The sequence below is a fragment of the Aquarana catesbeiana genome, linkage group LG02 (assembly GCF_042186555.1).
Source record: "Aquarana catesbeiana isolate 2022-GZ linkage group LG02, ASM4218655v1, whole genome shotgun sequence".
Classification (NCBI taxonomy): domain Eukaryota; kingdom Metazoa; phylum Chordata; class Amphibia; order Anura; family Ranidae; genus Aquarana; species Aquarana catesbeiana.
Genome location: NC_133325.1, coordinates 339,852,061 through 339,864,850, shown reverse-complemented (window position 1 = coordinate 339,864,850; position 12,790 = coordinate 339,852,061). Strand labels below are relative to the sequence as shown.

Genomic DNA, 12,790 nt, shown 5'->3' with positions numbered 1-12,790 from the left:
TGATGTTAACCTCTTCTCTACCAGTGTCATTTTTCATTGCTTTTTTTTTTTTGCACTGATCCCTGTATTGGCGTCACTGGTCCCTAAAAAGTGTCACTTAGTGTCCAATATGTCCACTGCAATGTCGCAGTCCCGCTAAAAAGTGCTGATCACTGCCATTACTAGTAATAAAATAAAAACTCCCTAAATCTATCCCATATAGACGCAATAACTTTTGCGCAAACCAATCAATATACGCCAATTGGGATTTTTTTTTTTACCAAAAATGTAGGAGCATACAAATTGGCCTAAATTGATGAAGAAATTAGATATTTTTACTGGATATGTTTTATAGCAGAAAGTAAAAAAAAAAAAAAAAAAAATCTCAATTGCTGCTCTTTTTTTGTTTATAGCACAAAAAAAAAAAAAAAAAAAAAAAATAATAAAACCCACACATGCAGGTGGTGATCAAATACCACCAAAAGAAAGCTATGAGTGTGTGTGTGTGTGTGTGTGTGGAAGAGACATCAATTTTGTTTGCGTACAATGTGGCCATAACTTTTACTAATTAGGAGGTGTAAAAAGCCTAAGGCTAGCGTTGCTCTTTAGAGGGCATTTGACAGGTGTAGTTTCCTTACTAGTGCTGAATGAATCAATTAATTGACTAATCAATTATTAAAATGCCTAAAGTGCCTAAGAACTTGTGAAATGTGTGATGAGGAATACCTCATGGGACATGTAGTCCTGGGCAGGAAGTGAGTGGTTCTAAAGTCAGAAGTTTTTTTACTTTGCTATAGGGGCATTCTATACTATACTTTGCAGCTTACTAGTGGGGTACTCTGAAGGCAGCAGGAGCCAGAAGCATTGGTGAGGGACCCCAGAAATGGAGAATCAGGGCTGCTCTGTGCAAAACCATTACAGAGCAGGTAAGTATAACATGTTTGTGTTTTTTTTTTTTTTTTAATAAAATAACTTTAAAGACTGTGTGCAGGGAAGATCAGCATCTGAACCCAGAGAAGGTGGAGACTGATAAATTGGAAGTAATATAAGACATTACAATTACATTTAAAGTAAAATTTTACCAGTATTGTGCATTATATTTAAAATGATCATATCCATGGAAAAAAAAAAAAAAAAAAAAAAAGCTCTTATATTAAAGTACTAAAAGCTGAGATTTATGTCTCCCTTCCACCCTTCATATCTGACTCCTAGTTATAATGCCCATATATCCTACTTCTTGGTTTGTGGGCGTCTGTGTATAATATAAAAATATATATATATATATATATATATATATATATATATATATATATATATATATATATATATATATATATATATATATATATTTATAATCTTTCACAGTATAAATGAACCCCTTATAGTAGAGATTATCTACTCTTTGTGTACTATAAAGGGCTAATTTTAGTTTTTAACCCCATTAGGTCAGGTGATACAAAAAAAATTTAAAAAAGCATGCTGCTGCTACTACTACTACACTTCATAGGCCTGGTTCACATCCATGCGTTTTTTGCAGAAACAAACTACAGTTCATTTAACATGGTTTCCTATAGGACACGTTCACATCTATGCCTTTTTCAGCTGCTGCTTAATTGGAAAGGGTCAAGGACTTTTTTCAGCGCAAAACGGTCCTTTTTTTTTCATTCAATAGACTTCAATGGAGAAGCTGCAGAAAAGCATGTAGTGCGTTTTTGCAGCAATTTGCATTTTTAAATCTGCCCAACAACAAATTGTCTCCCCCCCCCCAAAAAAAAAAAAAAAAAAAAAAAAAAAAATGCAAATCGTGGCAAAATCGTGTGCAAAAATGCAAAACACAACAAAAAGCACTGCAGAAATGGATCAAAGGCAAACTGCATAGGTGTGAACCAATTGCTTTTTTTTTTTTTTTTTCTCCATACTTTACAGTTATATACAACACTTTTTAGAACGTTATTATTCGATTAATCGATACAATAAATCTGCCAACTAATCGATTATGAATATAATCGTTAGTTGCAGCCTTACTATCCGTTTTAACCCCCTAAAAACTGAGGTTGTGGGGGGCCCCGCCCCTTCAATTCAATGGGTTGGGTTGCAAGAATGGTACCGCTATCTCAACTTGATGGTGGGAATAATTTGCCGCAATGTAAAGCAGTGAAGCTATGGTATGTACCCCTCCTGCAGCTCCCTGTGCTTTGGAAAAACAACCCCTTGCAGTCCTGTGTTCCCTTCCTTTTTGATTCACAGTTGCATTTAGTAAAACAAGTAACAAATAAAAAAGAGCAGAAAAGAGGGCTAGACTGGCAAAGAACAGTTCCTACAGAGAACTTCCTGTGAGGGAAGGATTATATCAGTTAAAGATTTTAATTAGAAGTAATTTATTTATTTTTGTACTAAGTTTCCATGCAGTTCTCAGTACTTTAATTGAAAAATGAATAAAACAAAAATAAATAAAAAAAATAATGAAAGAAAATTGCAGTTAATACTGTATTAACTTTAATTATTTAACCTTCAGAAGAATTTATTTAAGTGGTACACTGTTTGTAGAAGCAAGTTAAATTGATCATCAACTAGATGGATATATGTAATTACACGTATTCAGCAACAAATGCCACATATGTTTTCTATGGTATTTCACTCTGTCCTAAGGGGAATTAAAACATAGTGCTGCTATAGCAACTGCTTTTCGACAACATTCCACCAAGAGGCCACAGTCTAGATGCTCATTTGATGATCTCTATACATTCAGTGACTACAATTATAAAACTCATTTGGTTTTCATGAAGAACTGTAGTGCCATCTAGTGCAAGATCTGTAAACAGACCAGTGCACTAAAAGTTATCACAACATTTAGGCCTCTTTCACACGGATGATCCGTATGTCCGTTTTTCATCCATCCGTTTTCGGATGAAAAACGGACATACAGTCATCCCTATGGAGCGTCGGATGTCAGCGGTGACATGTCCGCTGACATCCGACCCGCTCCGATCCGAAAAGTGTAACGGAGGAAAAACCTACTTTTTCCTCCGTTTTCGGATCGGATCGGATGACGACGGACACTACGGACCGTCATCATCCGATCCCCCCATAGGGGAGAGCGGCGCTCTGACAGGTCCGTCGCTGCACAGTGTGCAGCGATGCACCTGTCATCTTCCTGCTCAGCGGGGATCGGCGGAGCTATCCCCGCTGAGCAAGCGGATGTTCACGGGGCGGATCATGACTGATCTGCCCCGTGTGAAAGAGGCCTTAGGAAAACCCGTGCTGAGATGAAGGAATCCTGACACATGCTGTACTTTTCTAAACAAAAATATGAAAGCTGGAGTCATGTCTGCATCAGATGCATCATATTCTGTTATTATGCCCTTTAAAAACTTGGTTTTTGATCACACTATCTTTTTCTCTGAGTTAATTGAAGGACACAGACATTCTTCACGACAGATTATTTGAGGTCACCACCTACTGGAGCAGGATGCTAGATGCAACTACATTAAAAGTACACCCAGGGTGCAGACTTCTGGAGGTGGCTACAACTCCCCCAAGTAAGGCGTTTAGGTTTGTGGCTAGCAGTACAGCACATACAGGAAAACTCACTAAAGGCTGGGCAGGCACCGTGTTCGTCAAAGAACTCAGCGTTAAGGATTTTACGGCAAGTGCAAAAATTGAATTTTCTTTATCATTCATTCTTCATGATGGGACATCCCAAAGCAGTGCCATAAAGAAAGAAGGGTGGGCCCATATAATAATAGAAAAAAAAAAAAAAAAAAAAAAAAAAAAAAAAAAAGAACCCAGGACAGGGACCGCACCCTGGCAGAACTCCAACATCCTCCTGCAAACCTTGCGACAGACTGGAATCCGCAAAGGCAGCTAAGAACCACTTCCTAGAACTTGGAAAGAAGTGAACAAACAACCAGGTGGCTGTCTGGCAAACCTGTACAACAGAAGCAGAATGAGGAAACACCCAGGACATACTAAGCGTCATGGTAGAATATGCAGGACCTGGAGAGCCAACTAGAGAAAATTAAAGACTAAGCTACTTGTCCCGTCCAGGACCAGCCAAAACAATGGAGAGCGCCAGACTGCTGAGTAAGGTGGGAGGTAGACTACTAGTTCTATCTACACCTGGGAAATGGAGAGTTGCCTTTCTCGGATGAGAGGAATGTGGACAAAAAGGAAAGTAAAATTTATGAATATGTATAACAATAAAAACATGCTCAGATAAAAAGCGGACACCACATATGGCGTAAAAAGGAGCTGCAAGCTTGGACACCTAACTTGCAGAAGTGACAGTCACTAATAAGCCACTGTGCACTAGGGTTGAAAGGTGAATCTCTCAGACATTTTCAAAGGGAGGCTTTTGTAGGGCCGATAAATACAAGATTCAAAGCTCATGGGGGCAAGAGGCCTAGAAAGGGGGAACTGAGAGTCCTCACCCAGGAGTGTACAAACTAGGGAGAAGGAGCCAAGAGACATAAAAAGAGAACAACCCAGGCTGAAACCTTTCCCCTCACAGGACTGAGGGCCAAACATCATTCCACGCCTCGAGAAGGAGGATGGAGGGAGGAGGTGGTAGCCCAGTCCAGCTGGGAAAAAAAAAAAAAAAAAAAACAAACAAACACAGGAATGGATCCCCCAAGAATCAAGAGCAGAATTTACCACCATTTCTCTGCCACGAAAACAGAGAAAAATTTAGATGGACGTAACCAAATCTAGTAGATCCGTGGCCTCTGCTCACTGCACGTCGCAGCCCCAGATTCCCCCTGGGGGAATCATGCTCCAAGCTGTTATATCCCTGGATGGCACAGATAAGACCAGCGGTGGGTGATAGAGGCCCCCTTAACCCCAAAACAATGACACACTGTCTGTTTGCCAACCCCATCAGCTCAGCACAGTTCTTTTAGAAATATTTATAAGCGCACAAGGGAAGCTACTTGGGGAAGAAGGTGACCACTGTGCACCTGCCAGCATTACTGGCAATTAGCTACAAGTGTGTGTGTGGTGGTGGGGGGGCACCTGCAGCAAGCGAACACCTATAATGTAAACCGATGCACCCAATCCAACACAGGAGAATATTCACAGTCCTGAGGGCAAACCTGGGACTTGTAGTTCTCCAAGAGATCTCCTATGGGAGGAACCTCTGATCAAATAATGACACGGGTGACTGCTGTATGCATCCGAGGGGCGAGCACCTACCATTTACTGAGCTGATGCAGCCAATCTCCCCCCCCCAGCATGCATTCAGTGGACACCACAGTTGACTGAAGACAAAAATCTTCAAACTAACAACTGGATCCAAAAACCAAACAAAAGAACACAACTGTTTACATGCTACTAAAGAGGAGTAGGACACTAGAAAACTGAACTCCTTACAGCAGATGTGGGGTTTGGCCACTTCCAGCGGGCCACCCCCTGGGTGTGCTTTTACTTTAGCTGTACCTAGCATCCTGCTCCTGTAGGTGGTGACATCAAAACCCATCCATCATGGAGGAGAATGGCTGTGTACTTCAATGAGCGATAATTGTTAAATATCTCTCCGATAACAGACCTCATATAATCAAAATTTTATGTTAAAAAAAAAAAAAAAACACAACACACACAAAACACACAATTCAACTTATAAATTCCATGTAAAGAAAGAATACTGTTGCTAAACAAATAATGTTTTTTTTCCATTACATTATGAATACCCTGCTTCTCTCAGTTTTTAAAAATTGAGGGAAAAATCACCCATGTCATGCAGAAATCAACAGCTAGCAACTTAAGTAATGAAATTCAAAATTACACTCACCAAATAATGTAAGCTTCAGTATTCGACTGCACTGTATGGCAAATGATAAATCAGAACTATCAAAGATAGTGATGAGATCTCCATCTAATATATATATATAAAAAAAAAAAAGAAAAATACAAATAACTGAGCGGTGGCTGAAACACAAAAGTAAAAATATTGCTATTTTAAACAGCTGTCATTATCAATAAAAATATTAGAATGCTGCAACATGCCAGAAGATATATGCACGTCTCATGTAACCACATTACTGTCACCACTGCTTTTATAAACTGTCACCAAGTACCAAAAGAAAATCAGAGGCTGCACCTCTGGAAGCCAGGGACAGTCAGTCAGGCATCTTGCACCTTTCTGAAGAAAGCTCATTTTGGCAGTAAAGGTTTCCTGACAGTCAGCCCACACAAATACTTCAGTTTTGAGAAGATTCTGAGAAGTTTGATCATAAAACCTAAATCTAAAAAAAAAGTGTTAACAAACCCACACCAGTAAAAACAGCCTGTATATGCAGGTAAAGCATGCTTGTTTTTACTCACTGTGCAAACAAAGGGGTTAATCCTCTGCATAAAAAAGGCTGTTTGATCCTGTCTTCTCTGATCATCTCCTTCCACTGACTCCAAAAAATAACCTGATATTTACAGTCTAGAGCAGTAATGGCAAACCTTGGCACCACAGCCGTTTCGGAACTACATTTCCCATGATGCTCAACTACACGGCAGAGTACATGAGCATCATGGGAAACATAGTACCAAAACATCTGGGGTGCCAAGGTTCGCCATCACTGCTCTAGAGAGTGAGGCTGCACATGCTCAATTTGGTGTGTATTGCCAGAGAGTTTCTTCTTCTCTAGGAGGGTGCACGTGATCAGAACAGGGCCAATCAGCACTGTCCAGACAGAGGGTCAGGGGTCCTGGATCGTGATAGGACAATTGTGAGAGAAATGAAAATGCCTCCTACAAGCTTTACAAGGAACTACTAGAAGCCACAGGACTGCTTTATACTGCTGATGAGAAAAGGTATTTAGAATTTTATATTTACTAAAAACTAACTGCATTTCCATGTTCTGTGTACTGTGGGAGACCAGATATAGTAAATGCAGGTTCTGGATTTAGTAACACTAAGACTGCAACATCCCTTCAAATAGGTTTTCATTAATGTCCTGCTGTGACATACACAAGCCTATCTCCCAGTTATTTCTGGACAGACTGGAAAGTCTTGGATAATCGTAAAAGAACTACAACCTATACCAGATTTTGTCGTCGTCTTAAGCGATAAAGAAGTGTAAGAGCCTCAGAGGGACACAAAGAACTATAGAACACTTTCTTGTAGTAGAACTGGGAATATCAGAGTCTTTATGTGGTTTTTGCTGCTTTATGTTCCCTGTGGACAGATTTCTATTCCCTTTCTTGGACAGGAAATGAGGGAAATTTTCCCCAAAAAGGGAAACATTCAAACTTAACAGTGGTTTTATTTGGGCTTACAATGTATCCAAAAGTTAAAAAAAAAAAAAAAGCACAATACTTTGTCATTACAGAGTGTCTGAAATATTTTCCTATCAAAACCAAAGTTCAGGTATTAAAATGTAAAAAAGTTTTTGTTTTTTTTTTTGGATAAAGTTATAACCCTGTCAGTTTCTTTTGCCATCTGTGTCCCATTGGAGAGATTCATCTTCACTCCCTGTCCCATAGCCACAACAAGTAGTAAGAGGGAATCCCTGCAAATTAAGGAAAATTCCTTGCCCCCCACCCCCAGGACAAAAGAGCTAGTATCCACATTGGAAGATTCCCTCTGTTATTCTTCTGGGGACAACTCAAACATATACCATTATTGACAGTAAAAGATAATCCCAAACAGAACAAATGGAGAGGGTGAATCTCCCTAATGGGGGCACAGACAGCAATAAAAGTCTGACAGGTGTTCTAATCCCTCTCCACGCTATCAAAAAAAAAAAAAAAGGCTTGGTCTTTAGTTATACTTTAAAATGCTATATTTTCCACAGGACACAAGTCTTCAGAGGTTAAATTATTATACAAGTCAGTATGCTACTTTAAAATGGAACTTTAAAAAACAGTTGTAAAAACAAGCAAGAAATATCCCTGAAAACAGTGCTGTATTACGCAGTTGATGCACATTCCGTTAGCACCACCAGGTGGCAAGGTTTGTCTATTGTTAAGCTTATTTCTCCACGCAGCATGATGATGTGGCAAACCATTAAATGTTAGCTTGCTGAATAGAACGCATTTGCTCATGGTGTTTAAACATACATTTCAGCCAAGCTTTAACCACTTCACATCCAGGCCAATTCTGACATTTCTCTCCTACATGTAACATTCATCATTATTTTGCTAGAAAATTAGACAGAACCCCAAACATTATATATATATATATATATATATATATATATAATCTCTCTATCTATCTATATCTTTTTAGCAAAGACCCTAGAGAATACAATGGCGGCCGTTGCAACTTTTTCTATCACACGGTATTTGCGCAGCAATTTTTCGAACACTTTTTTGGAAAAAAAAAAAACCCCCCAAAAAAACATTAAAAGTTAGCCTAATTTTTTTGCATAATGTGAAAGATGAAGTTACGCCCAGTAAATAGATACCCAACATGTCACGCTTCAAAATTGCACACACTCAAGGAATGACACCAAACTTCAGGACGTAAAAATCCCCATAGGTGACGCTTTAAATTTATTTTTACTGGTTACATATTTTGAGTTACAGAGGAGGTCTAGAATTATTGCTCTCGCTCTAATGTTCGCGGCGATACTTCACATGTGTGGTTTGAACACAGTTTTCATATGTGGGCGGGGCTTATGTATGCATTCGCTTCTGCATGTGAGCACATGGGCGTTTTAAATTTTTTTTTTATTATTATTTTATTTATATTTTTTTAGTTTGGCACAAAAAAAAAAAAAAAAAAAAAATAATAATATTTGATCACTTTTATTCCTGTTACAAGGAATGTAAACAACCCTTGTAATAGGAATATGGCATGATCGGTCCTCTTTACAGTCCTCAATAAGACCCCACACATCTCACCTTTAGGCTGGGAAGCCTGAAAAAAAAAAAAAAAAATTAAATTAACGATCTCGGCTTCCCAGCTGAATCGGCGCCATTCGTTTGAATGCAGAGGCTGGGCGTGACGTCATAACATCGCGTCCAGCCTCTGAACGATCACAGACTCCAGCAACCATCTAGTCCACCGGAAATCTCTATGATCACCATCCGGGGCTGGCGGATCCTGTGTCCGACTCACCGATGGAATCAGTGAGTCGGTAGAAGCACCGGAGGGCAGCACGAGGGGGGGCGTCCCCTCTCACCGCCCGTAAGAACGATCAAGCGGCAGAACAGCTGCTATGATCATTCTTATGGTGTAGGGAATCGCCGGTACTAAAAGATGATATCTGAACGATGTCTGTAGCTGCAGGCATCATTCAGATATACCCCCGCAAACTCAAGGACGTCCCTGGACGTACCTTGGGCAGGAAGTGGTTAAAGAAGGAGAAAAAAAAAAAACACCACACAACTCACTTTTGTTGCCAGCGGTTTAGACTAAATGGTGTGTTGAGTTATTTTGAGGGGACAGCAAATTTACACTGTTATACAAGCTGTACACTCACTACTTTACAAAGTGTCATTTCTTCAGTGTTGACACATGAAAAGATATAATAAAATATTACAAAAATGTGAGGGGTGTACTCACTTGTGTGAGAGCGAGAAAGCAAGAGCGAGAGATCACATGTACAGAAGTATTTACAGGCTTTGCTCAATACTTTGGCACCAATTACAGCCTCAAATATTTTTTAAGTATGAGGCTACAAGCTAGGCAAACCTATTTTTGGCCAGTCTCTCCCATTCTTCTTACAGGTCCTCTCTAGCTCCATCAGGTTGGATGGGGAGCGTCTGAACAGCCATTTTCAGATTTCTCCAGAGATGTTCAATTTGGTTCAAGTCTGGGCCACACAGACATTCACAAAGTGGTCCTGTAGCCATTCTTTTTTGTTATCTTGGCTGTGTGCTTAGGGTCATTGTCCTGTTGGAAGACGAACCTTCGCCTCAGTCTGACTTCCAGAGCAGGTTTACATGAAGGATGTCTCTGTACATTTCTACATTCATCTTTCCCTCAATCTCTCCCAGTTCCCGCCGCTGAAAAACAACCACACAGCACGATGCTGCCACCACCATGCTTCACTGTAGGGATGGTATTGGCCAGGTGATGAGCGGTGCCTGGTTTCCTTCAGAAATGACACTTGCCATTCAAGCCAAAGAGTTCAATCTTTGTTTAATCAAACCAGAGAATTTTGTTTCTCGTAGTCAGAGCTCTTCAGGTGCCTTTTGACAAACTCCAGGCTGTCATGTGCCTTTTACTGAGGAGTGGCTTCTGTCTGGCCACACTACCATACAGGCCTGATTGGTGTAGTGCTGCAGAGATGGTTCTTCTGGAAGGTTCTCCTCTATCCACAGAGAAAAACTGGGGCTCTGTCAGAGTGACCATCGGGTTCTTGATCACCTCCCTGACTAAGGTCCTTCTCCCTCTCGATTGCTCAGTTTGGCCGGCCGGACGGCCGGCTCTAGGAAGAGTTCTGGTGGATCCAAACTTCTTCCAGTTACGGATGATGGAGGCCACTGTGCTCATTGGGACCTTCAATGCTGCAGAATTTTTTTCTGTACCCTTCCCCAGGTCTGTGCCTCAATACAATCCTGTCTCGGAGGTCTACAGACAATTCCTTGGATTTCATGGCTTGGTTTGTGCTCTGACATGTATTAACTGTGGGACCTTATATAGACAGGTGTGTGCCTTTCCAAGTCATGTCCAATCAACTGAATTTACCACAGGTGGACTCCAATCAAGTTGCAGAAACATCAAGGATGATAAGTGTAAACAAGATGTGCCTGAACTCAATTTTGGAGTGTCGTGGAAAAGGCTGTGAATACTTATGTATATGTAATTTTTTTGTTTATTTTTAACCACTTCAGCACCGGGCCATAGACATATGACGTCCACAGATGGGATCTCCAATCCTGGGTGGACGTCATATGACGGCCTGGCATTCCCGGCCATCTAGGGGGCCCGCGTGCCCGCCGCGTTACTCGGGACCCGATGCGTGTGCCCGGCGGCCGCAATGTCCGCCGGGCACCCGCGATTGCCCGTTACCCGGGCCGGACCGTGGATCTGTGTGTGTAAACACACAGATCCACGTCCTGTCAGTTGTGAGGAGAGCGATCTGTGTTCCCAGGACAGCGGAACACTGATCGGTCTCCTCCCCTTGTACGTCCCCGCCCCCTACAGTTAGAATCATTCCCTAGGAAACATATTTAACCCCTTGTGTCCCCCTAGTGGTTAACCCCTTTGGGATATTTATTATAGCAAAAAGTAAAAAAATTTAGTTTTTTTCAAAATTGTCGCTCTTCTTTTGTTTATAGTGCAAAAAATAAAAACCGCAGAGGTGATCAAATACCACCAAAAGAAAGCTCTATTTGTGGGGAAAAAAAGCTCTATTTTTTGGGTACAACGTCGCACGGCCGCGCAATTGTCGTTTAAAGAGCGACAGCACTGAAAACTAAAAATTGGCCTGGTTAGGAAGGGGGTGAAAATGCCCTGTATTGAACCGGTTAAGACTGTAAGCTCTAAACTAGCAGGGCCCTCTGATCCCTCCTGTATTGAATTGTAATGCAACTGTACTGTTTGCCCCCATGTTGTAAAGCGGTGCAAAAACTTTTGGCGCTATATAAACCCTGTATAATAATAATAAATTTGCAAAGATTTCAAAAAAACTTCTTTCAGGTTGTCATTACGGGGTAACGTTTATAGAATTTTGAGAAAAATAATGAATTTAAACCACTTTGGAACAAAACGTGGAAAACGTGAAGCGCTGTGAATACTTTCCGGAAACACTGTATGTTAAGAAGTGGGCAATGCTATGGATATTTGAAGAATTTTAGGATATTTGAGACTGTTACAAGGATTACACTGCAGAAGACAATGCAGTCGATGAAAAATAGTAAGCCCTTTAGAACAAAGTAGACTATCGGCATTTTTGCAATTATGAGCAGTTTATTCACTCTATGGTTCCATCTACTTCTCTTTATTTTAAATTGCAGTATAATGTTCTGTATGAAAACCTGAAAATAAAGGCTGCTCTGCTATATACTCCCCATCAACTCCTGGCATTATTCTAATTCATTCAGTTAAATGGTTACATTTCAGCCTGTCCCAGTGCCTTTGTCATTCACCAGACAACATACCTTCATCTTTATACTTGATTGTAACTTCATCATTGGTAGAGAGTTTTCCCCTAAATACTCTCTGCATCATCAGGACCAGCTCATCATAGGTGATGTCTTCATTGTGGATTGGAATCCTGCGAATGTCTTCTCCAAGCTGAGCCTTAATAATCAGCTTGCCACTTAGGTCCAGTTGGCCATTCATGTTGGAGTCCGTGGTGGTTTAAGCAGCTTTAAAGAAAATATAAAAAACACATTACTAATCAAAACATCTAAATATTTTACCAACCATTACCAAAAAGTGTCCCATATCTGACAGCGAACCTGTGAGTAAAGTAGAACTGTAAAACTCACTGCAGCAAATAGCTGACAACATAAGTGACCAGCACACACCTCTTGAAGCAAGAACTTCTACAGCTGAACCTCCCATATCAGATATAAAAATATTGTTTCAATGCACAGTTCCAACAGGTAACAAAACCTGTCCCTTCTCTGCTGACAAGGTGCATCATGAACTACATTGTGAAACAGGAAAAAAAAAAAACCTACCTAACCCCTAAAAACTGCAGAAACAGCAAGGACTTTCAACAGCAGTGCAAATTCATCTCGAAGGCTGAGTTCAGACTACTGCAATTTGGATGCAGTTTTCCCCACATCCAATTTGCAAGCCTGGAGACTGTGACCGGCTCTCAATGGAGCCGGCTCACACAGCTCTGGGAAGGCTGCAGAGCGAATTCCATAGGAGTCCTGTGCGTCTTCTGGTCAGTTTCAGGTCCGAATAAAGCCAAAAATT

At 40.6% G+C, this 12,790-nt stretch overlaps 1 protein-coding gene across 5 annotated transcripts in view; it reads right to left on the bottom strand.

Annotated features, from left to right (window-relative positions):
• Positions 1 to 12,790, bottom strand: part of TFG (trafficking from ER to golgi regulator) — a 63,915-nt gene that overhangs the window by 14,861 nt on the left and 36,264 nt on the right. For 4 of the 5 annotated variants that reach the window (XM_073614881.1, XM_073614882.1, XM_073614879.1 and 1 more), the window contains exons 2-3: positions 12,019 to 12,228; positions 5,765 to 5,848 (exon numbers count right to left, since the gene is read on the bottom strand). In XM_073614881.1, coding sequence (XP_073470982.1) covers positions 5,765 to 5,848; positions 12,019 to 12,202 — 268 coding nt within the window. In that variant the 5' untranslated portion in view covers positions 12,203 to 12,228. The remainder of the gene's footprint in view (positions 1 to 5,764; positions 5,849 to 12,018; positions 12,229 to 12,790) is intronic. The other variant, XM_073614880.1, reaches the window with a different exon arrangement.